Genomic DNA, 26,498 nt, shown 5'->3' with positions numbered 1-26,498 from the left:
TTTGACAAACTTTAGACCATTAGAATAGACATTTTAAGTCTTCAAATGAATATTTTACAATTAGAATTGATAAGCAAAATATAAAACTAAGGGTTGGAGCAAGGATAAGAGTTAGAATTAGCATCTTAAGTAGTGAAATAGGAGTTTTAAAGGTTGAAGTCTATAGCTAAAAAATTAAATTAAGCCTCCGAAAAATGAAGATTGAGGCGTGAAGTAGGAGTTTTAAGTATTAAATTTGACTTTTTAAGTCTTAAAATAAATATTTTTTTAACACGTGAGGTAGCCACATACAAGTTTTTATGTTAAAAAATTTATAATCTAAACTCATATAGAAAAGGATTTTAGAAATAATTTATAATCCACGGTAGTATTTCATAAAGAAACTAGATGTTTTAGGTTGTGTTTGACTAATGACCAAGAAACTAAATTGTTCATGTTGTTTTTTTGTTCTTTCAAACATCGAATAAAGTAATTTTTTTCTCATATTCTCTATTCGCAACAATGATTAAATCAAATTTTAAATTCGGATACAAATATATTTTTTTCTTAAAATAAAATTTCTTCTGATGGGTCATGGCACATGGGCTAATCCAATTTCATTGAGATACCAATGATAACCAGAAAATTTGAAATGATTAAGACAATTTATCAATAAAATGAAACAAATAAGATAAGTTTCAACTTATTTCCTAAAGTAAGCGTGAAATTCCTAAACCTGTGGTTAAGGGCTGTTCGTAGTTAGTAACTGCGAACAGGTCAAACGAACCACAATAGCTGTTTGCAGTTACTAACTGCGAACAACTTTGACTTTTTTTTGACCTGTTCGCAGTTAGTAACTGCGAACAACTAGCTCCACAAATATGCACAGCAGCTTCCACCGTGAACAGGTCAAACTGCGAACAGGTAAAAAAAAAGTCAAAGCTGTTCGCAGTTAGTAACTACGAATAGCTATTGTGTTTTTTTGACTAATTGCGAATAGCTTCAAACTACAGGTTTGGAAATTTCACGCTTACTTTTGGAAATAAGTTGAAACTTATCTTATTTGGTTCATTTTGTTGATAACTTGTCTTAATCATTTCAAATTTTCTGATAACCAGTACCTAACTTTTGGGCCTAGAAACGGTCTTTTACGAGTACGAGTCCAAAGCAAGTATTGTGTAGACTTTATTCACATTTAAGTAATCTGCAACGATCTTAGTTTGTATCTATAGGATAACTTTTTACATGAAAAAAGAACTATTCGAATTAATTGTATGGTAGAAAGATCCATAAATCTCATTGAATATTAATGATTTTAGCCCGTTCAAATCATTTAAGAAGTCAATTTTCATTCAAATTAATCATTTTGCTAATAGTTTTTACATAAATAATAAGTAAAAGGCAATAGGATCTAAAATGACTTGTGCAGTATTCTTTCATTTTTTTTACTAAGTCATATTAATTAAGCAAATCAATTTCTTACGATAAAAAGAAGAAGAAAAATTAATCTCCATTACAACGAATACCATTAAATCGATCAACTCCTAGCAATTTATATTCAAATAATTCAATGATTGATCTACGAACTTTAAGTATCATAGTGTTTAAGAGATGTTTATAGCGAAGCTAAAGTCTTGATTCATCCACTTGTACAAATCAGAGGTTTCGAGTCGGGCCTATCTACTCCGCCTACCCAAGAATTTTAAAAAACCCAAAATAAAAATATTACAAAGTAAAAAGACAAATTAAACTTATTTCTACAAAGAAATCGAGTTAATTCAAGAAGGAAGGGGTTGTTTGTGAAAATGGATCCTGTTGTGGAAGGGTCCGAATCACTTGGATTTGAGTTCGGCTACTGACTTGCAAAACGAACAGAGTTAATTTTCCGGGGGCGGTTTCCCAGAAAGCCCCTCTAACGCTCAAGTCAGTGGTAGGAAATATAAAGTGAGAAATGAATGCAAGTAGTTGAGAGAAATTTAGAGAGAAAAAAAAGCATATCATAAATGGTAATAAATGAGAATATTTATAGGGCAATAAATGACCTTGATTGACTGTTTAAGAAGCATTTTGGTAAATTTACCTCTTGAAGTGGACTTTCTAAAAGCTTTGACCGACTTTCAAGGTCTTAGGGCCCTTTAACCAAGCCCATCAGATTGGGACTAGTTGATCCAATAACAAAACTAAAAAATAACAAACTTAGAAAAACAAACGGAGTATATCTTGTAAATAAGATCAATTATAATTTAAATCACAAATGAGTATATCTCTAGTAATTCTAACTACCCCACTCTTTGACCCACTATACTTAATTAATTTCTTAATCTCTGTACTAAAAATGAATAGGGCTCAATGATTGAGACAGATGAGTACTATATAATGAAAGGATTAAGAAGAACAGCTTCAATCTTTGGTTGGGAATATTTAGGTGTAGTGTAACCATCCTGACCTTTCTTTAGGAAATCATACAATAACCTTGATAGGTTTATTAATCGAACAAGTATTGGCCTTGAAATATGTGTTGGTCCAATCATGTCTTCATTTATGTCTTTCCATGCTTCATCTATTTGAAGTTCGATCTCTTCGTAAGCCTCTTCTTCGGATGCACCAAATTGTTTCATGTAACATTCTACCGCGGAGACAACATGTTCTCGATCTTGCTCAAACTGGCCCAAAAATAAAATAATAAAAATACTTCTATTAATAATCGAATATATTTAACTGGTGAATATTGTTAGAGTATAAAACATATCCCGGGGCCTCAACCATTAGCTTAAGCTTTTTAGTTGAGATGGTTCCTTGACATGGTATCAGAAGCCAACGTGACAAGAAGTTACGAGTTCGAATCTCAACCACCCCACTTTTAAAGTGGAATATACAGCGCATATGCGCATCTACTAAGAGTGTTTATAACCGGGTACCCGGATAAATCGGGTCGGACCATTGGGTACCTGGTTGCATTCGTGACATTATATTTTTTTCTGTTAGATGAAAAGAACAAATGTAACAAGATGAAGCAAGCAAGCTAAGAAAATTCATGGATTATTATTGCTCCCTTATCAAATGTTATTTAGAACAAGGCAATTCCACAGACTTTGTTACATCAATTGCAAATAGTAATGGTCTACAAAGTTAATGTCACAAACGCAATCTCTCTGTTCTTGTGGCTCACTGTAATGTACACACTAGAATTGTGGCTGCCTCACTGTATATGCCATATTGTTCTTGTGCCATCTTCAGTAGTTCGTCATAGTTCAAAGGATGTAAGTAAAGTTTTCAAAAAAATAGTGTTGGTAAAGATTTTCACCAAATTTTAAAAAACCTCTCTATTATAAACGGGTCATCGGATACTCGATTAAAATTATTTTGTGGCTTATGACCCGATTCGTAACTTACAATACTTTTGGTTTTATGACCCGTCATTTTAGATGCGAGTCGGCGGGTCAATTGGTCGGGTCAAGCGGGTCGGATGCATTCTGGATGCATTATGTCTGTCCGCTCGACCAACCCAGGAGCTCGCTCGGTCGAGCGACCTTCAGACTTCTTCTGTTAATTTCTGCTCGAGCAAAGCTTCTTCCAAGACCCTTTGCACTTCTTCCTTAATCACCAGTAACACCAATAATTCCCATGAATACTTCACCATAATAAATCACACTTAAACACTACAATCATTAAGTTACCAACTTAAAAATCCACATTAACATACTCATTGGATTCCATCCCAAGAGTCACATATAAATGCACACATCAATTGTGTACTCAGGTCATACCATTCATGATATCATTCATAACACTTATGATGAACCAATTCAACCAAAAATTAAATCTAACGATAGAAGCTACATGATATGTAATTCTATACTCTTTCATTTTGGATCAAACCCAATCAATCAAATCCAAAATCAACTATTTTGACAAGTCTAAAAAAATACTTATTGCTTGAGTTATTAATCATACTTGTTGTCGAGCATAATAAGCAGCATATGTTCTTCCTTCTTTGGCCAATTCTTGCTCCATTCTTCGAAGAGTATTATTATTTATCGCCACCTTTTTCATTTTATCGCCACTTAACTTAAAAAATGTTTAAGAAATGTAAATGGCACTTAATAACATTGTTATCGCTTAATAACATTATTGTCGGAACTATATATATATTGAATTTTCAGAGGCGTTATTGTAGTATATTCGAATTCAAACACGGTACCTTCTCTCTAAAAACTCTCTAAAAACACTATGTAAAGTTAAACAATCTAAAACTCTACATCGAACATCAATGGCATACCAAGAAGAACATGATAACGATTCGTTAAGTAATTAACCGGTTCGATTTTTGAAAAAAAAAAATCAGAATGCAGTCGCACAAACCAGTCGCACAAAACGTGCGACTGGAACTAGGCTGAGTCGCACGTTTTGTGCGACTGGTTTGTGCGACTGCAAACCAAATTTTTTTTTTTTTTGGTGTTTTTCAATTTCGAAATTTAAAATATCTTACATGTAATTAATTTATTGTTTAAGTTGTTGTTAATTAATATATTTTAATTTATTATATTATGATAATGTTATTATAATAATTAGTGTATTAGTGTTGAATATGTAAAATTCGAAATTTTTTTTTTTAATTTTTTTTATTTGAACTTCGAATTATAAAATTTATTTTGTTTAATTAAATTATTTTATTTTAATGTATTGTTGTGCTATAATAATGGTATTTTATTTTAATTATCTTATAGAAAAATTAATTATTCTGATTTTTTATAATTATTTTTGAAGTTATTATTATTTTGATATATTATGATAATGTTATTATAATTATTATTTGCAGGACTTTGAAAATTTAGGAAATAATGTAGATTATTCTGATAGATTTGTTACCGATAGAGAATTTGATTCTGTAGATGATTTACATGCTTAGGCTAATGAGATAGCAGTAACAATTGGTTTTCAATTTACACGTGCTTCATATAAAAAAAAGAAGGGCGTTCTAGAGTGAGTTTGTACTTAAGATGTCACCGCTACGATAAAAGAAGGGTTGATTTGCATAACTTAGACAATGTTGTCCGACCTGGTTCCAAAAGTAGGGGTTGTGGGTGTAAATTTATGATTTTAGGAACTAGTCGTAACCCAGAGGAAAGACCTTGGACGGTTAGAGTGTTTCCTGGTGAAAAAGGAATACATAACCACCCGTTCTTCATGTACAGAGATGGTCAAATAAGAGTAAATAGGATGATTATGGATATCAAGCAGCACATACGAGATCTAAGTGCAACTGGCATGCAACCAGCATTTATAATGTCTTCAATTAGAAGAAATTTTCCTCGTTTTTATGCTAGTATGAATCAAATTTACAATGTGAGACAGTCAATCAGGAGAGAAGAGATGGATGGTAGGACTCCTCTTCAACACTGTCTGTATATGGCCACGGAGCATAATTATGTAGTTTGGACGGACTTGGATAGTGAGGGTCAGTTGACTAGATTATTGATTGCGAATCCAACATCTATCCAGATGCTACGTTCGTGGCCCCATGTTGTGTTGATAGACACAACGTACAAAACGAATAAGCAAAAGTGGCCCCTTTGCAAAATCACTGGAATGACGCCAACGAATCATAATTTCTTGGTTGCATTCTGTTTGATGCGAGATGAGGCGGTTGTGTCTTATTCTTGGGTGTTGGAGAGGTTGAGGGATATTTACGGGAGAGTCCAGACGCCCGATGTAATCGTAACGGATCGGGATGAGGGTTTGTCGTGCAACATTATGGTCATCTCCCCCCACAGCATGTGGAAGGTGTTCGTGTCAGGCTGCCACCTTTCCACAAATGCCGTAATGAGAGCACTGTCGATGTGCTGGTGCATTATATACGGCATACGACCAAGGGGACTGCCAGGTAACACCCGGTACAATTCATCAGACATGTCCTGAAGTCTGATGATTGAATCCAACGTCTTCTTCCGAGCACGACATTCCAAAATCGGAGGGGTGCGCTCCGATCCCTCAAATATAACCTTTGCTACGTGCCCACCGTAACTGGGTATTAAAGTGGTATCAACAGGGCCCCCGGGCTGGGGTGATGTGATTAACCAGTCCGTGTCCGCGGACTGCGAGCGACTCCTCCCCCGTGGAGCCGCATGCTCAGCCTGGCTTACTCCTGCCTGATCAGAAGTGCCACCCGAGCCCTGCCCTCTAATCCTGAAGTTACCAGCATGACCTCTTACGATCGTCCAATCAATAGGATGACATGCAAACTCATCCTGACCAAGAGACTCTTCCCGACCAAGAGAATCATATAAATTAAAAACAAGTAACAAGAAAAATAATTCACAATTACAAACAATTAAACAATTATTATATTCATAAATATTTAAACAACTAAAATTTAATAAATTAATTACACTAAATAAATTCATTCCAAATAAAAAAAATAAATAATTAAAAAAAAATTAATTCAAAATTATGATTCCAAAAAAAAATAAAAAAAAAATTACCAGTTGCACTACCCAGTCGCACAAAATGTGCGACTACAGTCGCACTTTTTGTGCGACTGGGTTTTTAATTTTTTTTTTCCTTTTTCGGAGATCCAAATTAAAAACTACTTCTTACAATAACATTATCATAATACATTCTATTACAACATTTACTAAATAACATTAACTAAGAAAATAAATTAATTAAACACAAGAAACTATTTCGAAATCTTTTTTAAAAAAATAAAATAAAATAAAATGGGTTCATCACAGTCGCACGTTTTGTGCGACTGTGTTGAACCCATTTTTGTTTTTATAGAGGCTTTAAGATTAGTGGCATTTTCGTAATTTTTTAAAATTCATGGACAAAGTCGTAATTTCATTCGAGGGTGTGTGGCGATAAAATGAAAATGATGTCGAGTTGTCGACAAATAAGAATCGGTTGAATGCATTAATCATTGCTTCGTAAAAGAATTTCATGAATTCAGGAAGCTGCTTAACAAACCTTTTGTCCCACCCAATTTAACAAACCGATATAATTTGCTTAATATAATACACTTTTCATGAAGAAAAATAAAAAGAATGGACTAAAAAGAGTTAACCATGTTAATATATATATATATATATATATATATATATATATATATATATATATATATATATATATATATATATATATATATATATATATATATATATATATGTAACATTTTAAATTATGTTACTATATATACAAAAAAGGATATTATGTTATAAATTAAGAACATTTTAAAAATTATTTCATAGTTACCTTTCTGTGTAACATTCTTTTACAATTATGATTTTTTGACTTAATCGTGACTATAAATTTTTTTTATTTTAGTGAAATCAAGGGTGTAGAGTCCTTCTTACCCTTCTCATTTTCAACCCCTTCTCAATGAATCCCTCCCATATATATATATATATATATATGCTTGCTCCTTTAAAAGAATAATTATAACTTATTTGTTTAGTAATTCACACATAGTTTAAAATAAAATTTAAACATATAAATTATTAAAGATATATGCATTATCTTTAAACTACATAATAGACTAGATACAATGGGCAACAAAAGAATGATAATGAAGCAACATGTGGCATAAAATGCTTTCAAATTCGAGTATGATGAGATGATACGATAAGATAAGATAAGATGATATGATTAAAAAAATATTTTTTAAAAATAAATAATTGTATGATATATGATATTATCATAAGATTAATATTCATAAAAAGGATTACAAGATATGATATAGTTGTTTTTAAATAAACCTTGTAACTGCTTCTGAGAATATAATTAGTTGTTCCGTAGTTGCGTAAGCGTCATAAATATCATCAATAATAGATATGACCCTTAAAATTTTGCTAGCACATAATCTAACAAATGCATATTTAGACTCCTGATGTGCACTTGTTCAAAAGTGACCCGACTCAAAAATTCGAACTGAAACTGAATGTAAACCGACCCGAAAATGTGTTCCTTTATTAGGTTTATCGAACTGATAATACCCGAACCGGTTGACAACCGAAAATGGGAAAGTTGAACCCGAGCTGTAACCAATTTTTGCAACCGACACATAACCGTTAATTGAGATTACTCGAACCTAATAATGACCGACCCGAGTCATATCCGACCCGAATCATGCTCGAAACCGAATTCGATCCAGCTAAAAACAACTTAACTCGAACGAATTTTAGATCGAACTACTGTAAACCTGAATCAATTTTTAACGTTGAAGTATATATGATAGACTCATATTCAATCATCTTATTAGTTAATCTAATAAAGTGTTAGATATTTGAATAAATTAAATTTTATAAATACGTGGTTTCATATATTTAAAGTTAATAATCAATGGTCAATGTTTATTTAACTACTTTTAATCGAATTAGATTAAAATTGATAAAACTTTATAATTTTAATTTCCAGTCAAACAAGTAAAAGTAACAAAGTAATAATGATTACTAATTGATTTGCATTCTAACTATTTTGCTTTAAGTAAAGGGAATCTTGTCATCAATTAAAAAATAACTAACAATTTAATTTGATATTGATTCGATCCATAGTAATTAGTAATACGTAGCCGAATTCTGTTTAAAAAAAAACCCGAACCCGATCTTTACCAATAAAACCGAACAAATTAGTAACCGATGGCAACCAAAGACCGATTGCACTCAACACGAACTTCAACCGACACCGAATCGATCTAACCCGATAGCTTGAATAACTGATCTCCAACCGAACCGTGACTAACCGACTCGACCCGAGTGTGACCCGTTGTAACACACAGCCGAAAAATAACCGATCTAAAATACAATCGAACCGAATGACACCCATCCGAAACTGAACTGATCACCTGAATGAATATATATATTGTAATTTTTAGTTTGATGCGAAACATTAAAATCTAAGAAAAGAGAAATAGATGGAGTTATAGAAAATGAGAGAATATAGAGGAAAATTGATTTTCTACTTGTTTTATAGGATAATATTTGTGAAATAGGAGAACCATGTTAAATTTTTTTGTCAAATTGAACCAAAAAAAATACTTTCTTACAAATCAAATACTTATTAAATTTAAAATTGAATATAAAAGAACTCAAAACTTGGATAATAGACCTAATGCATGATATAATATTGTGTTATACAACTTAAATATCAATTATTTTAGATTAGTTGATGTAACATAATAGTAATAAACTTTTAGACTTCGTGGGTTAAAAATTAATAAATATATGCAAGATCTATTGCTCTTTTTAAAAATTTATTGATAGAAAACTTTGAGCCTATATATATGGTGTTTCATATCATTATCTTCAAAATACTAAAAATATTTGAGATTTTCTATTTTTACGATCCCTGCTAGTCGAATATATTATACATGTTCAGATTTAAATTTATTTAATTATTTAATTTTCTCTAATTTTTGTATGTCTTTAATTGAAAAGGTAAAAAGAAATTATTAGAAAATAAATAGAAAATATAATTACATACCACAGGATACATAAAAGCCATATTGTCTTAATTAAAAGACGAAAATGTAAAGAAACATAGTAGAAAAAGTCTAGTATGAACTTAGTCCACACTAATATTAGTGTGGACGAACATTTATACTCCCCTCCACTCCACTCTACTCCGCTCTTCGCTTATATTCTTACACTTCACCCCATTCCACTCCACTAACTCTACTCATATACTCTTACAGTCCACTTCACTCCACTCTTAAAAAATTTTTTAAATAAAAAAAAATAAATTGAAAATTTTAAATTTAAAAATTAAAATTTAAAAAATTCAAAATTAAAAAAATTTAAAATTAAAAAATTAAAAAAATTAAAAATTATAAAAATTATTAAAAAATTAAAATTAAAGTTAAAAATTAATAAAATAAAATAAATTTATTTTTTTGAAAAAGTTTTTTTTTTCCAATTACTTTTGAGTATGTAATAAAGAGTGAAAAGAGTAAGAATAAGAGTGTTAAAATTATTCATCTCTCTATAGGGCTCTCACTACCATGGGTTTAATTTGATTGCGCATATTTTTTCTAATTTTGTGCGCGACATTAAATTAATGTTCAAGACCAAGTTGAAGGTATTCATTTACCTTGCAACTCATTTGGATAACAACTTAGAAGGAAAAATAAATGAAAGGAAAAGGAAAAGGAAAGAAAGAGGATGAGATGGATAAAGCAAGGAAGGGGAGAGAATAATACGGAAGTCTCCCTTTCTGTTTCCAGGAAAGGAAAAGAAAAGAAGCGGAATAGAAATGACATTTTTCTTCTAAATATTTAATTTAAGAAATTGATTCACATTGGTTGATAATTGGATTAATCATATCATACATCCAAATAAAAATATTTGAAAATGACAAATATGAATATTAAAGAGCTTTAACGAATGAAATTATTTTAGTAGATGATAGTTAATTATATGATAATATTTACCCAATTTAAAATCTGATTATTTAAATTGGAGCTAAATTAGGTAAAGTATTTACATTAATTATTATAACAATTCTATATACCTAACTAGAAATTGATATATTTAATCGAATGAAAAATAATGTATTCGATAAATAATTTTAAAAAATCTGTATTTGATTTTTACATTAAAAAATAATGTATTCGATAAATTTAAGCACGATAATATGTATATACATTATTCTTTAAAATTATATTTTTATATATTTGACACTCACAAATTGGTGCATCTCACAAATTTGTATAGTAGTTAAACATAATAGTCTTAAAATACTAATGGTGTTGAATTGAAGAGTATATTGGTTTGTGATAGCATGCTGTTTATGACTATGAATAACATTGATGATTGATTTCATTCAAATATATGGCTCAACATTTATAATTATAAATTTAAGAATGTTAATATAAACGAATAAAAGTAGGGGTGAGGAAATGCTTTTTACCTAACAAAAGTTAGATTGTTTAATTTTGATAAATAAGCTCAGTCAAATACTTATTTGTTTTACAAGTTTTGCTATATTTCTTTTATAATTATTACTCATATCATTAGAGATGGACTTAAAGGGTATAGACTAGACTCGCCACGGCCCGACCCTAATATATAGGTTTGGTTTCATTTATTTTTGAACCTTATGAGTTCAAGTCGGATATGAATCCATGACCTTAGGGTCGGTCTGAATTTGGGTCTAAACTTTTCAGACTCAGATTCGATTCATTAACCATTTTGCATCTATTTTTGAAAAAAAATTATATACAAGCAAGCTATTATGTGTATTGAATCGTTTGATTTGAAACTTTGTTATATTTTACAAAATTACGTGATTTGAAACTTTATCAGTGTATCTATATTTTAAAAATCAAAAGAATTGATGACTATTTTGTTTTAAGAACTTGAATATTGAAAAGCTTTATATATTTGGACACAAATTTAGACCTTATATTTGGACCCAAAGAGTCGATGAGCATTTATATATTAACTATTATCTATATTTTACAAGATCCTTATTAGCCGAAATTGTTTAAATAATATTATACGAACGAATGAAAATTGTGTACTTTAATTTTTTTCATGAAACAAAAACAAAATATTTTTTGGACTCAAATCTAGATCCAAGACCTGTCAAAATCTAGGTCTAAGTCCAAATTTTCTAGTCCCTATAAATCTGGGTCTAAGTCTAGGTCGAATAATGAGAACCCGCCTAGATTTGACAATTACCCATCCCTAACATGACCACACTTTTTCTTTAATTTTCCATTTACACATTTACTTTATCTATTCATCTCATCCATATATTTCTCAATTTTTTTTTATAAAACATATATCCATATTTTTCCATTGTTTTGAATTGCTCAAAATTGACAGTCTTGGAAGTATACTCTACTCTATTATAATCGATGATTGCTATTTTGTTTGTTATATTATATACATATGGACTATGGAGTATAGATTGATTTATGGGGTCCATTCAAGATTTCAAGGCATTATTAGTTATGGGATTTATTGTATTCCATTGTGTTGATTTGACTTTGATTAATATATATATATATATATATATATATATATATATATATATAGACGCTAAAATTGAAATTAAAAAAAAAAATTATTTAAACTTGGGTGTTGTTAAAGCTTTGCATTATAAGCCAACCACCCAAGGTACTCCTCATATAGACATTAAATGTATGTAAATAGTATAGAACAGTGCATATATTATGACACTATAAATAGCAGCCAAATCTAAGGTGTTAATCATTTTATTTTGATACCAAAATATATCAAATAAAAAGAGAAAAAATATAATATGGAAGAACAAAATAATTTTTGTAGTTCAAACCATAATGAAACCCAAAATAATGGTCGTCCATTAGCACATTTTCACCCAGATCTTTGGGGTGATCACTTTCTTAATTACACTCCACCAGATGAGGTAAGGGGGATTGGATATATTCTCACGATCATAAATTTTTATTATTTTTTAGTTGTTGCCCTTTTTACTTTTACTTTGTAATTTGTTATACCTTTTAGCCATAATATGCCTAACTAATTATGATTATTAAAAATAATTAGCTAGTGAATAATAAATTTTCAAAATAATATGTTTAGATTAGACAAATGTAAATAGCTAGCCGGGTACCGTTATTTGATCATGTTTTATTAATGTATATAATGTATACAAGTTCAGAAGTCACTACAACATAATATATTTTTAGTGAGATATATTTAGTGATATTTTAATTTAAATGTCATCACTTTAAATTTCTAATGGTATATATAGTGGTTTTAGTGACATTTATTAGACTCTTTAGTAGCATAATAAAAAAAATCATACTAAAGCTTTTCGCGACATAGCTATAGTGATATTTCTTAGAAATATCACTATAGACTATATTAACAATTAGTCAATTACATATGTCACTAAAAGCCAAATAAAGTGTCACTAAATCACTTTATATAGGGGAACTTAAAATAAAAATCAATAATTATTACATTAAAAATATATTAATGACATCTTTTTAATGTCACAAAAAGTTAATTTTGTTTAAGTGAAGTGGAGAATTTTAGTTATAATACTCAATTAAAGTGGATCGAATAAGAGAATTGAGTTATGTCTTAGTTGGAATAAGTATCACTTTTTACATATAAGGTTATTTGATAGATTAATCTCACATAGCCCTCCACCATAGAATATAAATCATACTAAATTTCTTAAGAAAATTATAAATGAGTCGAATATCTATAGTAAAAAAATGATATGGTCCAATTTTCTTTTGCGTCATTGAAATGATCAATGGAGAAGAAAAATTCATATAGATACCTATTATTGAAACTGACATATTAATTCATGTAGTCGAACTTCAATCTTTTGAGATTGAGACTCTAATATTATTGTTATTATCGTCTAATTTGCATTATCAATTTTTAAAAACCCTCGTATTTAAAATTTTAGGTCTGCCACTAACTAGACTTTATATAGGCAATACAAACACAAAGGGAGCAAGAAGTGAGGGAGCTAAAAGAGGAAGTAAGAAGAAAGCTTTTGGGCATTGCTAAAGACTATAAAGAAAGGCTAATTTTGATAGATGTTGTTGAGCAACTTGGCATTGCTTACCACTTTGAAGATGAAATTGAAGCCAATTTACAACATATTTACAACTATTCCAAGCCTAATGATCAACATGAGGATGATCTCCACTTTGTTTCTCTTAGATTTCGTCTTTTAAGACAACATGGCTTTTTCGCCTCATCTGGTGTGATACTAATCATTCGTCTCTTAAAATTTGTTTTATTATAAGTTAAAACGCTTATGATATACTTTCTCTGGATTCCAATAGTCGTTACATTTCCTTTTGAAATTACTATTTATTGATCAACCGATCTTATTTGACACATATTTTTCTATATATAATATCACACATAGTCAGGTGAAATTTTGTTTGATTCTTCTTAATACATATTTTTATAATATTAACTTTTTTGAATTTTTTTATCATATACAACTAAAGAAATGAAAGATATTAAAAATTAAAATTGTGCATCAGATAACATGGAAATCCAGAATTATAGCGACTATTAAAAACTAGAGGAAGTATTAATTTTGATGCTACTAGATTTTTTTGAATTGTTGTCGATTGATCACGAACCCATCATTTTGGGGATAAATTGAATACACGCATTTTTCCTTTCCCTCTCCTTGAAAGAAGTACGGATATGATATGTCCACTATCTTCTTCCTCTTGGATTGATGACTTTGACTCTCTAACTCTGACTCTGATGACGAAACAGATGTATTCAACAAGTTTAAAAACGAAGATGGAAAATTTGAAGAATCCTTGACAAAAGATGTATTAGGCATACTAAATTTGTATGAAGCAGCAAATCTTAGAATTCATGGAGAGAAAATTCTTGATGAAGCTGTGGAATTTACAACAACAAGATTGAAATCATTGGTTGGACAACTTAAGAACCCTTTGAAAGCGAAAGTAAGTCGAGCTTTGAAACTACCTCTTCAAAAAGGTGTCATTAGATTATTATCGCGATATTATATTTCCACGTATGAAGATGAATCTGCGCATGATGAGACGATTTTAAAGTTCGCAAAACTTGATTTCAACTTGTTGCAAACTTTACACTTGAAAGAGCTTCGAGATCTTTCCAGGTCAATATTCTCTCTAATATTTTCTTTTGCATATTTTAATCTCTTTGTTCCAATATTTTCTTCTATGATCATGTTTTATTTGCATTAATACCATCCATTTTTTAATAACCTATTTATTTCATGGACTCATCATATCTTTCAACCCTTATCTAACCTTTTAAAAAAAAAAAGTCTAAAAATATTTAAATTTTATTAATTATTATCTGAATTGCTATGTAGAAAGTACTCATTCCGTTTACATACGTTCTTCTCAAATAGTTGTTACGAATTTTAGTATTAAACTTTGATTATAATTTCTCATCGATTTATATGGAAAAACATATTCATATGGATCTTAATAAATTCGTCTCAATATATATCTTTAAATATCATCTTTTTAGAATTTTTAAAAACTCACAATTACTGTTAAGTTTGCATTAGAATTTATGCAAAAAGTAAATGGGAAGAAACATAATTGAGAACAAAGGGAGTATTATATTTCTCTTTTTAACAGCTTTTAATAAAGAAATAACTACTTGTAAAGCAAAATCAATATTTAGAAAAGTAAATCCAAAATTTATTATTTATAAAAATATATATTTTCACTTACTATATTTAATTATAGGTGGTGGAAAGATCTGGACTTTGGCAGAAAATTACCATTTGCAAGAAACAGAATTACTGAGGTATATTTTTGGATATTAGGAACCTTTTATGAACCCAAATATACATTAGGAAGAGAAATATTTACAAAATTATTTAAGATGACATCTATTATGGATGATACATATGATGCATATGGTCTCTTTCCAGAGCTTGTAGCTTACACTGAAGCTGTTCACAGGTTGGTATTTTTTTAAAAAAATTTTTGTATTTTAAATTATATTTTAAATTTTAAATATTTTTCTGTGCGTTAAATGATTTAACGTTTCATTTATTTATCTACGGTAACTCCAATTAATTTTTATTGGCCATAAATGATCCCAAGTCCCAACTTTAGAGAGTCGTTACTAAGGCTTTAAGAGTAAATTCAAGTAATTCGTAACCGTAAAATATGCTATTTTGAAATAAAACATTTAAATTAATTAGTAAATGAATATGAAAATCAATCTTTTTTAAAAAAAATTGATTTATTTTTAAATTTTTTATTTTACCTCTGAATTTTAATATTTTTGCATTTGTATTTTAATTTTTATTTTACGTAAATGAGTATAAACTTGAAATTATTTATGATTAATTATATATAATTTAAAGTTGAAATTATTATAGAGAAATCAGTAAAAAGAAATTGTATTGTTATTCTTGACGATTTTTTTGATTTGATTAGGACTTTAAGAACATAATTATTGTTTATTAGTATAAAAATAATAATATTGGTAAATTTCATGCTAGGTGGGATGAGAAATGTACGGACCAATTGCCTGATTATATGAAGCTCACTTATGAGGCTCTTCTTCATACATTTGCTGATTTTGAACGAAAATTAGCCAAAGAAGGAAGATCAGAACTTGTTTCTTATGTTCGAGAATTGGTAAGCATAACTTTATTAAATGGCAAGCCGCGGAAGTGCAAAAATTGAAAAATTTTATAAATGCTTTGTGTAATTATAAAAATTATGATATTTTTTTTAATAATTTTGTATCTTTAAACACCTAACATATAATAAGTAATTTAATATTGAGACTCTTAATTTTTAGGCCTCTGTACGGTCGAACATACATGTTGAACATGCTCAAAACCTTTCATATTAAACTTTAATTTTAAGGATTTAAAAAATTAGACTAGAACTAGAATGTAGAATCTATGGGTCCGATTTGGGTTTAGAATTTTGACCCTTAAATTTTTTATCAGAGCTATATAGTCGGACTCGACCTTAGACCAAAGCTCTCCAATTCTCTATTAGACACCGATTCGATTTCAAACCCTTAGGATCCAAAAAATTGCATCAGACGTTAAATCAGGGTAGATTTTATAGGGTTCGGATAGATCTTAGACCCTAGCTCATCACTAATTTCTGAACATAAATTTATATATAGTCCATGTTTAGTTTACAAATTTTAAAATTTAAAGACTCAAAACTAACAATTAAACTAAGTCAAAAATAATGTAAAGTAACAACTCATTTAAAGAATCTTACACATACACAAAACCATTTCTCTATATGAAATAATATATTAAATAATAAGTTGGATATGAACAATATATTAAGATGAACTTGTTCTTAACTAGTATTACATATTTTTCACACACAAATAAATATGACCTCAGTGACTTTGTCCCATTTGATTTTTTAATACTATTCACAGTTTACACTTAATTTGTATTTTATTCTTAATCTATAAGCGTTTATACGCAAAGATTATTAATATAAACTTCTTATAATTTTTATTAGTGTGATACCCCGGATTTGACTTTAAAAAGGATTGATAGACTATTCATAAAAATAAGGTGCATCTTCTTTTATGGGAACTTATTTGCTAAGAACTCCATAGTTAAACGTGTTTGGTGGGGATCAGTCTTAGGATGGGTGACCTCCTGGAAAATTTTCCCAGGTGTGCACGAGTGAGGTTAAAGTGCGATGGAAAGACTTGTGTTGGTCTATGGAACCAGTCTACAGTCTCCATGAATATGTCACCGGCGATCCTAGGGGCAATATGCTATATATGCACCGTTAGAGATATTAAGACTTCAGTATATGTGTTAACAAACATGCACAAATGAAATGGGACAAAGTCATTGAAATAGAGGGAGTTTTAGATAATAAGTTGTATTTTTTAATATGTTGTTGATGAAAGCACAATGTCAAGGCTATTTTCAAGAGGCAAAATGGTGCCATGAAAAATATATCCCAACATATGATGAATATCTGAATGATGCTGCCATTATAACTGCTGGTTATACCTTAATGTCTGGGACAGCTTTCTTAGGCATGGCTGAATTTGCTACCAAATCAGTTTTTGAATGGGTTTCTCAAACCCCAAAACCCATCAAAGCTTCTTGCATAATTGGAAGGCTCATTGGTGACATGGCAAGCTTTAAGGTATCATTTTAAAATTATTTAGATGTCTTGTTAAAAATAATATGAGTAATTTGTGATCAGGTTTGTACACAACAAGATCACCCGCACAAGAGGAGAGTTGATTGCACGTAAACTTGATAAGGTTCCATTTTAAAACCAATTTTTAATAGGAGTAGTCCATCAAGCTTATATGTTTTGTGAATTTCTCTCTAATTCTTCAATGTGAGATCACACGTGGATTATTTTTCAACTCTCTCTCTCACATGTGAGCCATTATTTTAATTGGGCGGGAACGTCATTCTTTTCAACCCACATAATTTTTTATGGAAGGCCGAGATATTTTATTTATAGTTGATTGAAAATCATCGGCTCTAATGCCATAATAAATTTTTCACTGGACTTATACACAATAAGACTCACACAAGAAGAGTGTTGACTACACAAAATTCAATAATAAGGTTACATTCTAAAACCAATTGGTAATAGAAGAAGTAGCCCATCAAGCTTCTATATTTGTCAATCTCCCTCTTTCTTTCAATGTGGGATCACATGTGAATTATTTTATTAACAAACTTAAATGAAAATTATTTTATGTTTATATATATAGCCTTATAATATGATGCATGCCATGGAACCAACTTAACCAAAAAGGTTAAGTTGATGGTTGTAGCCCCAAGTATGTTATATATATACTCTATCACGTCCCCTCATATGAAAGTCTTTTTGAGTAGAAGTGGGGATGCAACACATGGCCTTTTTATACATAGTCTCATATATTGCACTTGAAATGAGAGGTGAATGAGTTTTAAGCCCGTGATTCTTCTGTCAAATTGACTTTTGATATCATATTAAGGATTCAATCGCCTCTCAACCAAAAGTTTAAGGTAATGGTTGTTGTAACCCTAACATATGTTATATACTTGATCAATATTGTAGCCCTAGCTAGGATATCAGCCGAAGCTTTTGGTCAAACTCTAAAATATATTGTATAATCTATGACTGTATATTGTATTTAAACTTTACAGATTGAACGAAAAAGAGATCATGTTGCATCAGTTGTAGAATGCTACAAGAAACAATATGGGGTGAATGAAGAAGAAGCTATAAAAGAACTTCAAATTATAGTTGAGAAAGCATGGATGGATTTGAATGAAGAAATGCTTCGACCAACAACATTTCCAATGCCATTAATGACTCGTATACTTAACCTTTCAAGAGTCATTGAAGTTTTTTATCGTCTTGGAGAAGATGATTACTCATTTGTTAGCAAAAGTATGCAAGATAAGATTCGATTGGTGCTTATTGATCCTATACATGTTTAAGCACTAACCAAAGATTACACTTTTCAGTTTGAATCGAGATTCAGATTTATGGATTGACCTAATGGTTGAAGGTGTTTCGTTCACTCTTATAGGAATATCTATTTCTTTCTCCATTTCTGCTTATAGAAGATCTCGTTACCCTAAATTCAAAATAAAGTATGCGTTAGTCGTCAAGATTTGACCTGTTTTGTATTTGACTTTTTAGAGGTTATATGTAAAATAGCAAATAAAAGATATGTATACAACAAGGTTTCAAGAAATTTGGTTTGTTAGTTACCCTCTTGATGAGGATGGTTGTTGATTTGGAGTTTGGTTCAAATTTTTTTCTCTAAGTGTATAAGTGTAAGTTTGAATTGTGTGATTGTAATGGAATGAAGTACTCTATTTATTGAATTTGGTTGTCTATTGACATAACTATTACACAATACGCATGGTATGTATACGCATGGTAAGTTTAATATTCCATCATAAATTAGTTAGATTTGATGAATGGTTGATTCAATTATTATTTTAAATTAATCAAATTAAAAGCGACATAAAAGATCTGAAAAATTAGAGCTTGTTTGCTTCACATAAAAATCCAAAAAATACGAAATTTATACAGATCGCCTCTATTTTAGAAAAGTTAAGATGTAAGTTGCATGGCAATCTTATTCCCATGAATTAATTCCTCGTCGACAAATATCCTACAAGTAAACTCGAAATTTGAAGAAACCCATTACGAACCACAATAATGTCAAATTCTTGATCCCTAACTGTTTGACATGTGGATCTCTTAGCTACGTACAAGCTTCAATAATTCGGTACACAAAGACGTTACTAAATTTAAGACGAATCGTTCAAGTGAAAACTGAGAAGGGTAGATTTACACTGGCTGAATCATATTCAAGTAAAAGATTTTTACAATGAGCTCTATAGAAAGCAAAGGAAACAAGAAAATGATAATTACGCTGTAAGCCTGTACCCGAAACCTCTACAAAATCAGGACTACATTTACTGTATTTCTCAGCCGATCTTGAGGCTGCGCTTACGACATCGCAGAAAGAGCTTACAAATCGCAAACAAAATTATAATTAGAAAATGGGCTTAAAAATCAGTGTCCATACTGTCGATAGAATCTTCTCTCCTGTGTCGAGACTCTGAAGTCGGCACTTCTGCTTGATCAATATCAATCACCAACTCTTCTGGCGTTGGAGATAACGGTGTTCCTTGAGGTTGTAACTTCTTACCATGTCGGGATTTTAGAATCCGAGACAGTACTTGAACTATGTCTCTCATAGATGGGCGTTTTTTAGGTACACGGTTTACACATTTGTAAGCGAGAGTTGCCACCTCGTTTAGCTCTTCGTTGTCAAACTTCCCATCAAGGCGTGCATCAACAATTTCTTCCCACCCGGTTCCTCCCTCCGTGTTCATAGCAGCCTATTTGTATCATCAATTCATCAAAGAACTGTGATGAGCAACTGATATAATTCTATGACTCGTTCAACTATTAATATTTCATTCAACCGATGGCCATTCCTGGACCTCATACGACAATGCAACATTTACCACTACCTAGTGATGATCTAAATCAAACGCTTTAAAGGACATTAATGCATGAAATCTTCATTTACCATTTTTTCCTGGTGTGGAGGTGTTCATTCGAACCATCGAGTTAATTTCAGGTTAGGTGTTACTAGTCGATTCAAAATCGGGTATTGTGTCAATATTGATTTTTACATTATTTTAAATTCATTTTGAGGTCGGGTTCGGTTCCAAGGTCGGGTAAATATTAGGTCATCGGATCTATTTTAAACACCTCTAGGTGGAGGCTTGTTTATTTATTCTTTTATTTTTGTTTGGGGAGTCCTGGTATTGATTTTAATAAGCAACTGATTTACGGTATTTTGGCTACTCAGTAACAGCTAAAACAGTGTAATACCGATAATTAAAGCGACTTCAAATGAACTCATACTGGCAAATTGCAGATACCAAGGGGTTGTTGTGAAGCTGATGGAAGTGATAGATGGAAATGTTCCTTATACCGGCTTCTTTATTCTTTCTATTTACCCTAAAAACTTCATAATTTAGGTAAGACATAGTTTTCTTGGTGTGCCTTAAGATGTACTCATAATATTCTTGAGACAGCATTGAAAAAATTGGTGAAGCTTTATGCTGCTCAAACCTACACCAAACCTATACAATCCATTCGACCAAGCGGAGTTTTAATAGTATTTGTTTGCAAGATCGATACATTTCCGAAAGAAACAAATGTCAAAGAAACTTCAACATGTACTTTTTAAGTGGAGAATATCAACTACCAATCCGCCTAGAGATCTCACCGGGTACTATTCATCAAGGAAGGGGAAGGGGAGGAGGGGAGGTCCCAGTGCCGATTCTAAGCACAAGCGGGGTAGCCCACCGCCTAGGGCCCCAGATATAAGAGGCCTAGATGGTGCTATTCAAGCCCGGTTTCGAGCAATTTTAAATAATTTGTCTGTAATTTTTTTTTTATATTTGAAGTAATTTTAGAATACAATGTTACAATACACTTTGTCTAAAAAAATTTTTCTTTAAGTGGAAAAGAATTTATCTTTTAATATAATGAAGGAACATCGCGAAAATAAATAAGCACTCTAAAATCTTTGCTCCTCCCCTGAGGAGAGCCATAAGCATTTCGGTGCTACCTATTTGTTCAATTTTAACGTAACTTAAAGGGGTCAAATTCAATAAAACTACATGTTCTGAGATATGAACATACCAGCTCCACATATTCCATTAGCCCTTGAAGAGGGTTCCTTGCAGCAATGAGTTCAAAAAGCAAGACTCCGTAACTGTAGACATCACTTTTTTTCGTAAAAATTCTAGTTGATATATACTCGGGATCAAGATATCCAAAAGTCCCCTTCAGATTGCAAGCCTGCCCATCGACTACCTCTTCCCTCGAAAGCCCAAAATCAGCCACCTGAGTACAGTGGAAAAATTAGGTATCATTTATCCATCAGACAAACACAAGAGCTATAATCACTAGAGGTGTTCAACGGAGCGGGTCGACCCAACGGGTCAAGGGTCGGGTCACTAACGGGCCTTAGTGTAAAGGGTCGGGCTGGGTCGGATAATTATAAGAATAAATTGTGAAAAAAAATTACCACTTTTTTTTTATATTTTTGATATTATTATATACATAAGTGGGTCAATTCAACAGGCCATGAAGTATAATAAAAAAAAACTATTTTATGAACTTTTAAAAATCGGGTCAAAGTGGATCGAATTTAAATGAGTTTTGACCCGCCACGCCCCGGCCCATTGAACACCTCTAGATATCACTGCCATGGGTACAACTTATAATTACTCGCATACCCTGGCTTTCATAGACTGGTCCAACAAAATGTTGGACGATTTGATGTCCCGATGTATTATAGAAGGAACTGCCTGAAACACAAGAAAATCAGTATTAAACTACCAGCATCGTATTACCCTCATCATCATCATACCCAGTGTGTCCCGCTCATAGAAAACTATGATTAGGGTCTGAGACAACCCAATTCAATGGGGAACAAAAACTTAGAAATAAATTTTACCCCATCATGAAGATACTCCAAACCCCTAGCCACATCCAAAGCTATATGAATCCTTCGTTCCCAGCTCAATGTTTCCATCTTGTCAACTGGAAGAAACAAGGGAAGAAGATAAATTTTACTTTAACCGACTACATTATGGTACAAAAAGAAACCTTTAAACTAATTTTCCTAGTATGCTAAGTGCCCAAATCATTAGCTTATGATTTGTGCATCACCCATACAAATATCCATTTGCTTCTGCCCGGTTGATCTGGAAATTCTGAACAAATATTATAGAGGGCATAATTGCTTATAAAACAAACACCTTGTCAAAAAAATGCCAATGCCGTGATCCCAAAAGAAGGGGTCAGCTACATGAACCCAAAATTTTAACACAAGAGATCATCCATAATAGCACATACATCAACAGTATATACATTACAAATCTGATCCAGTTTCCACAAAAACACTGATATACTGTCACGATAAAAAAATACCAAAATGAACAGTCACTTAATCTTTGCAAATTGCAATTAAATTGCTATTATCTACGACTAGAGGTATTCAAAACAAATCCGAAATTGACCCGACCTTATAACCGAACCCTATTTCACCCGACTTCAAAATGATTTACAATCATGTAAAAAAATAAGGACACAAAACCCAATTTCAAACGACCCAAAATACCTAACCCGAATGAGCACCTCTATCTACGACTATATATCACACAGTAGGCAGCTCGATCATTTATATAATGCATTTATCTTCTCTGAGAATAATTGCAAACCAAAAAAATTGGTCGAAACCTCATCATTTCAATCCATGGCAATGACATAAGAGACTTACGACTCAACGTGAACCCATCTCACCAAAATACTATAGATATGGCTCATTGACTTACCGTATAGATGGGAAGCTAGACTTCCGTTGCTCATGTAGACATATATAAGCATATTCTTTCCCTTTTCTGTACAATACCCTACTAAATTCATGAGGTTTCGATGATGCAACCTTCCTAGTAGCTTAACCTGAAAATAGTAGGCAAGACAAGATTCTAAGGAATCAAAGAAAAGCAACCATGGGAGTGATTTATATGTGATCTTACCTCTGTTTCAAATTCTCTTTCGCCTTGCTTTGAGTCAGTTGCTAGCACCTTCACAGCAACTGTTTCACCAGTTGACATCTGAGCTTTGTACACTGGGCCGAATGCGCCTTGGCCAATCAATGTTGTGAAATTCTGAGTTGCTTTCTGCAAATCCCTGCAAAAGAACCAACCACAAATAAAGATTAGAAAAACGCAAGCATACATCTGTACAAATTAGTAGCAAGCCAAAAAAATAAAGCGTATATATGTTTATTTATACGGAAAAATTAATATTAATAATCCAACCTTTCACCCATCCGTTGTGAATAATCTCATCTTTGGATTATTTTTTAATAATCCAACCTTTGCCCTTAGTTTGCTATTTGCATAACCTTTTATTTTATAGTAATTCAACCTTTGCCCTTAATTTGCTATAGGCATACCCTATTAGTATGCTGACAGCAAATTAAGGGTAAAGGTTAGTTTATTAAAACATAATCCAAAGTTGGGATGAAAGGTTGGATTATATATCAATTTTTCAAATTAATCAGCTGGTCGAGAAGACATTGATCTTCCATTTTGATCTAATCAATGAAAATCACTTCCTTACAAGGATAGACAGACAAAGATAGGAGAGAAACGAAATGCTCGATATCTTAACTCAAAGCAACCATCACTTTTACAACTTAAATTTACAACAGATCATAATTAATTTTGTACCATTTGTAAACCAATGACACCAGATTAAAAAGAAAATATGTCAAGAAAGGCGAAAGTGAAAACTCCATAGAACGATCTTCTATCCAATAATTACCAAAAGAAAAAATTTATTGTCCCTTTTCAAAATCCCGCGTGTTTCCGTACAAATCAACAATATTACCGTATATAGTTTAACATCATGCATCAAATTTAAATAGCAAAATGAAGTCATTAAAAACAACATTAATCAGATAAATAACACCTAGCAATTTCGATACTAGCCCCCAAATTATAAATTACGAAAATTCTTATTGTAATGGAAATACATTGTTAAACATGAACAAATAAACAAGAATTACTCAAAACCACACCTGTAAGGAAATTCAAGAATACCAGACGCAGAAACGACATTACTCTTCCTAAAACCATCGAACCAAAACGACATCCCATTAGCGCTTTTCTTCAAATGTTTAGGAGAATCAGCACCAAGGGTAGAATCTGATAACTCCGTACAAGTTTCTACGCCATTCGTGCGGATAGGAAGTGTTGACGATCTCCTTGAGCTACTATTATCAATCTGTGCTCGTTTTCTCTGGTATCTAATACAATACAGGGCAAGAATCGCCAGAAAAACACCAATCACTACCCCGATTGAGATACCAAGTATCAATGATTGATCACTCATTTCTTTCTCCGTAATGAATTATCTCGTATTGATGCATATCCAATCCATTAAATCAAGCTGCAAAACCCAATAACAAGCATCATCAATCATGCAAATCTGCACATAAACATCGAATTTCGCCCCCCCCCCCCCCCCCCCCCCCCCCCCCCGAAAAACTATAAACACAATTAGCACTTCATTTTTCAAGGATTCTACCTTCAATTTTGAGGAAATGGTCAAACAAACAAACTAACACATTATAGATAGGTAAGACTAATTGGAAACGTGCAGCCTCCACCATTGACCATTAATTTATTGTTAAATGATGTAGATGAACCATGAAGTATGACTAAAGATGGCGTGAGCAATTGAATAGTAATTTACAGGAGTATTTATTTCAATGATATAACCCTGAATATGGGCATTTTTCCATGAATCTAATTCAAATTAGATGCATGAAAAGTTGCAGAAAATACTTTATCTTCTTCTATATAAATCCCGGAAGCAAAAAAAGATTTCACAAAGGATAAATTCACAATCTGTTCAGTAAAAGTGAGTGAATCCATTAAAAAAAAAGTCACCCAGAAAAGCTTCAAATATTTCTATAACCTGGATTTACATTTTTCAAGCAAGTTTTGAAAATTCATAACTTACCCAAAAAAAAAAAATGCTCCAACATCAAAATTCATACAAAAAAGTGTACTATTGCTACCAAAACAGTTAAGACTTTTGCAGCAAAATTTACCCATTCTACAAGTTTACAAATCCGACTGATCAGATTTTGGGTTTTGAAAAAACCTAGAAAAAAGAATCATCAAATATAACAAAATTAAGTTGAATACATAGATCAAAATGAAATTACAGCCAAAAAAACTCCCATAATAGGAACCTAAGTAGACCATGAAATGGTCAAATGGCAGCAAAATTGCCCTATTCTACAAGTTCTTACAAATCCCACTTACTAAATTTAGGTTTTAAATAAACCCAGAAAGATAAATTATCAAATATAACAAAATAACACAGATCAAACATGAAATTACAGCAAAAAAAACTTCCAATCACAGGAAACAAAGTAGACCATAAATGACCCTGATAATTGAGTATGACTACAAAATTACCCCATTCTACAAGTTCTTACAAATCCCACAAACCAAATTTAATTCAAAAAAAAAACAGAAAGATAACGTACAAAATAAAGTAATTTGCACAATCAAACATGAAAATACATTTTTAAATAACTACCATTTACAGGAACTAAAATAGACCATAAAATGATCCAAAAAATGATCGTAAACAATCAGATGGAAACTTCAAATTGGGGTAAGAATTCAGCAAAGAAGACATAATCACATACCTGTTAAAATTGTTAGAGATCAAAACAAAAGTACGCGGTTTTAACATTCAAATAGTGAAAAAAAGAAAGAAAAAGGAAAAAAAAAAAAAAAGGGGGAATTTTTGAAAAAAGAAAGAAGAAATTAGAGAGATTCGAGGAGTCAACAAAGAGAAAGGTAGTAGTACTAGTAGCAGACTAGCAGGGAGACAAAAGAGAAGGTCGATCTAACATGCTGGGACTGCCCATAAGCCATAAGCTGCT

The 26,498-nt window shown here is 31.3% G+C and overlaps 2 protein-coding genes across 4 annotated transcripts; one reads left to right on the top strand and one right to left on the bottom strand.

Annotated features, from left to right (window-relative positions):
• Window positions 1–12,161: 12,161 nt before the first annotated feature.
• LOC130817590 (sesquiterpene synthase 2-like) lies at window positions 12,162–19,308 on the top strand. 3 transcript variants are annotated; one of them, XM_057683385.1, is made up of 7 exons: window positions 12,170–12,366; window positions 13,414–13,687; window positions 14,223–14,595; window positions 15,200–15,418; window positions 15,967–16,105; window positions 17,363–17,614; window positions 18,619–19,308. In XM_057683385.1, the coding sequence occupies exons 1-7, from the start codon at window positions 12,241–12,243 to the stop codon at window positions 18,913–18,915; spliced, it is 1,680 nt and encodes a 559-aa protein (XP_057539368.1). In that variant the 5' UTR covers window positions 12,170–12,240; the 3' UTR covers window positions 18,916–19,308. The 3 variants fall into 3 exon arrangements, with proteins under 3 accessions (XP_057539369.1, XP_057539370.1, XP_057539368.1); XM_057683386.1 differs by lacking the exon at window positions 15,200–15,418 and having other exon boundaries at window positions 12,162–12,366; XM_057683387.1 differs by lacking the exon at window positions 17,363–17,614 and having other exon boundaries at window positions 12,168–12,366.
• Window positions 19,309–19,717: 409 nt separating this feature from the next.
• LOC130817591 (calcium/calmodulin-regulated receptor-like kinase 1) lies at window positions 19,718–26,498 on the bottom strand. Its single transcript, XM_057683388.1, has 8 exons — window positions 26,259–26,498; window positions 24,612–24,982; window positions 23,563–23,716; window positions 23,359–23,485; window positions 22,479–22,564; window positions 22,258–22,329; window positions 21,659–21,862; window positions 19,718–20,337 (listed from the first exon to the last, which is right to left on the bottom strand). The coding sequence occupies exons 2-8, from the start codon at window positions 24,923–24,925 to the stop codon at window positions 20,002–20,004; spliced, it is 1,293 nt and encodes a 430-aa protein (XP_057539371.1). The 5' UTR covers window positions 24,926–24,982; window positions 26,259–26,498; the 3' UTR covers window positions 19,718–20,001.

Source organism: Amaranthus tricolor, chromosome 7, assembly GCF_026212465.1.
Source record: "Amaranthus tricolor cultivar Red isolate AtriRed21 chromosome 7, ASM2621246v1, whole genome shotgun sequence".
Classification (NCBI taxonomy): Eukaryota; Viridiplantae; Streptophyta; class Magnoliopsida; order Caryophyllales; family Amaranthaceae; genus Amaranthus; species Amaranthus tricolor.
Note: the sequence above shows the minus strand (reverse complement) of the source record. Positions and strands in the feature narration are given on the sequence as shown.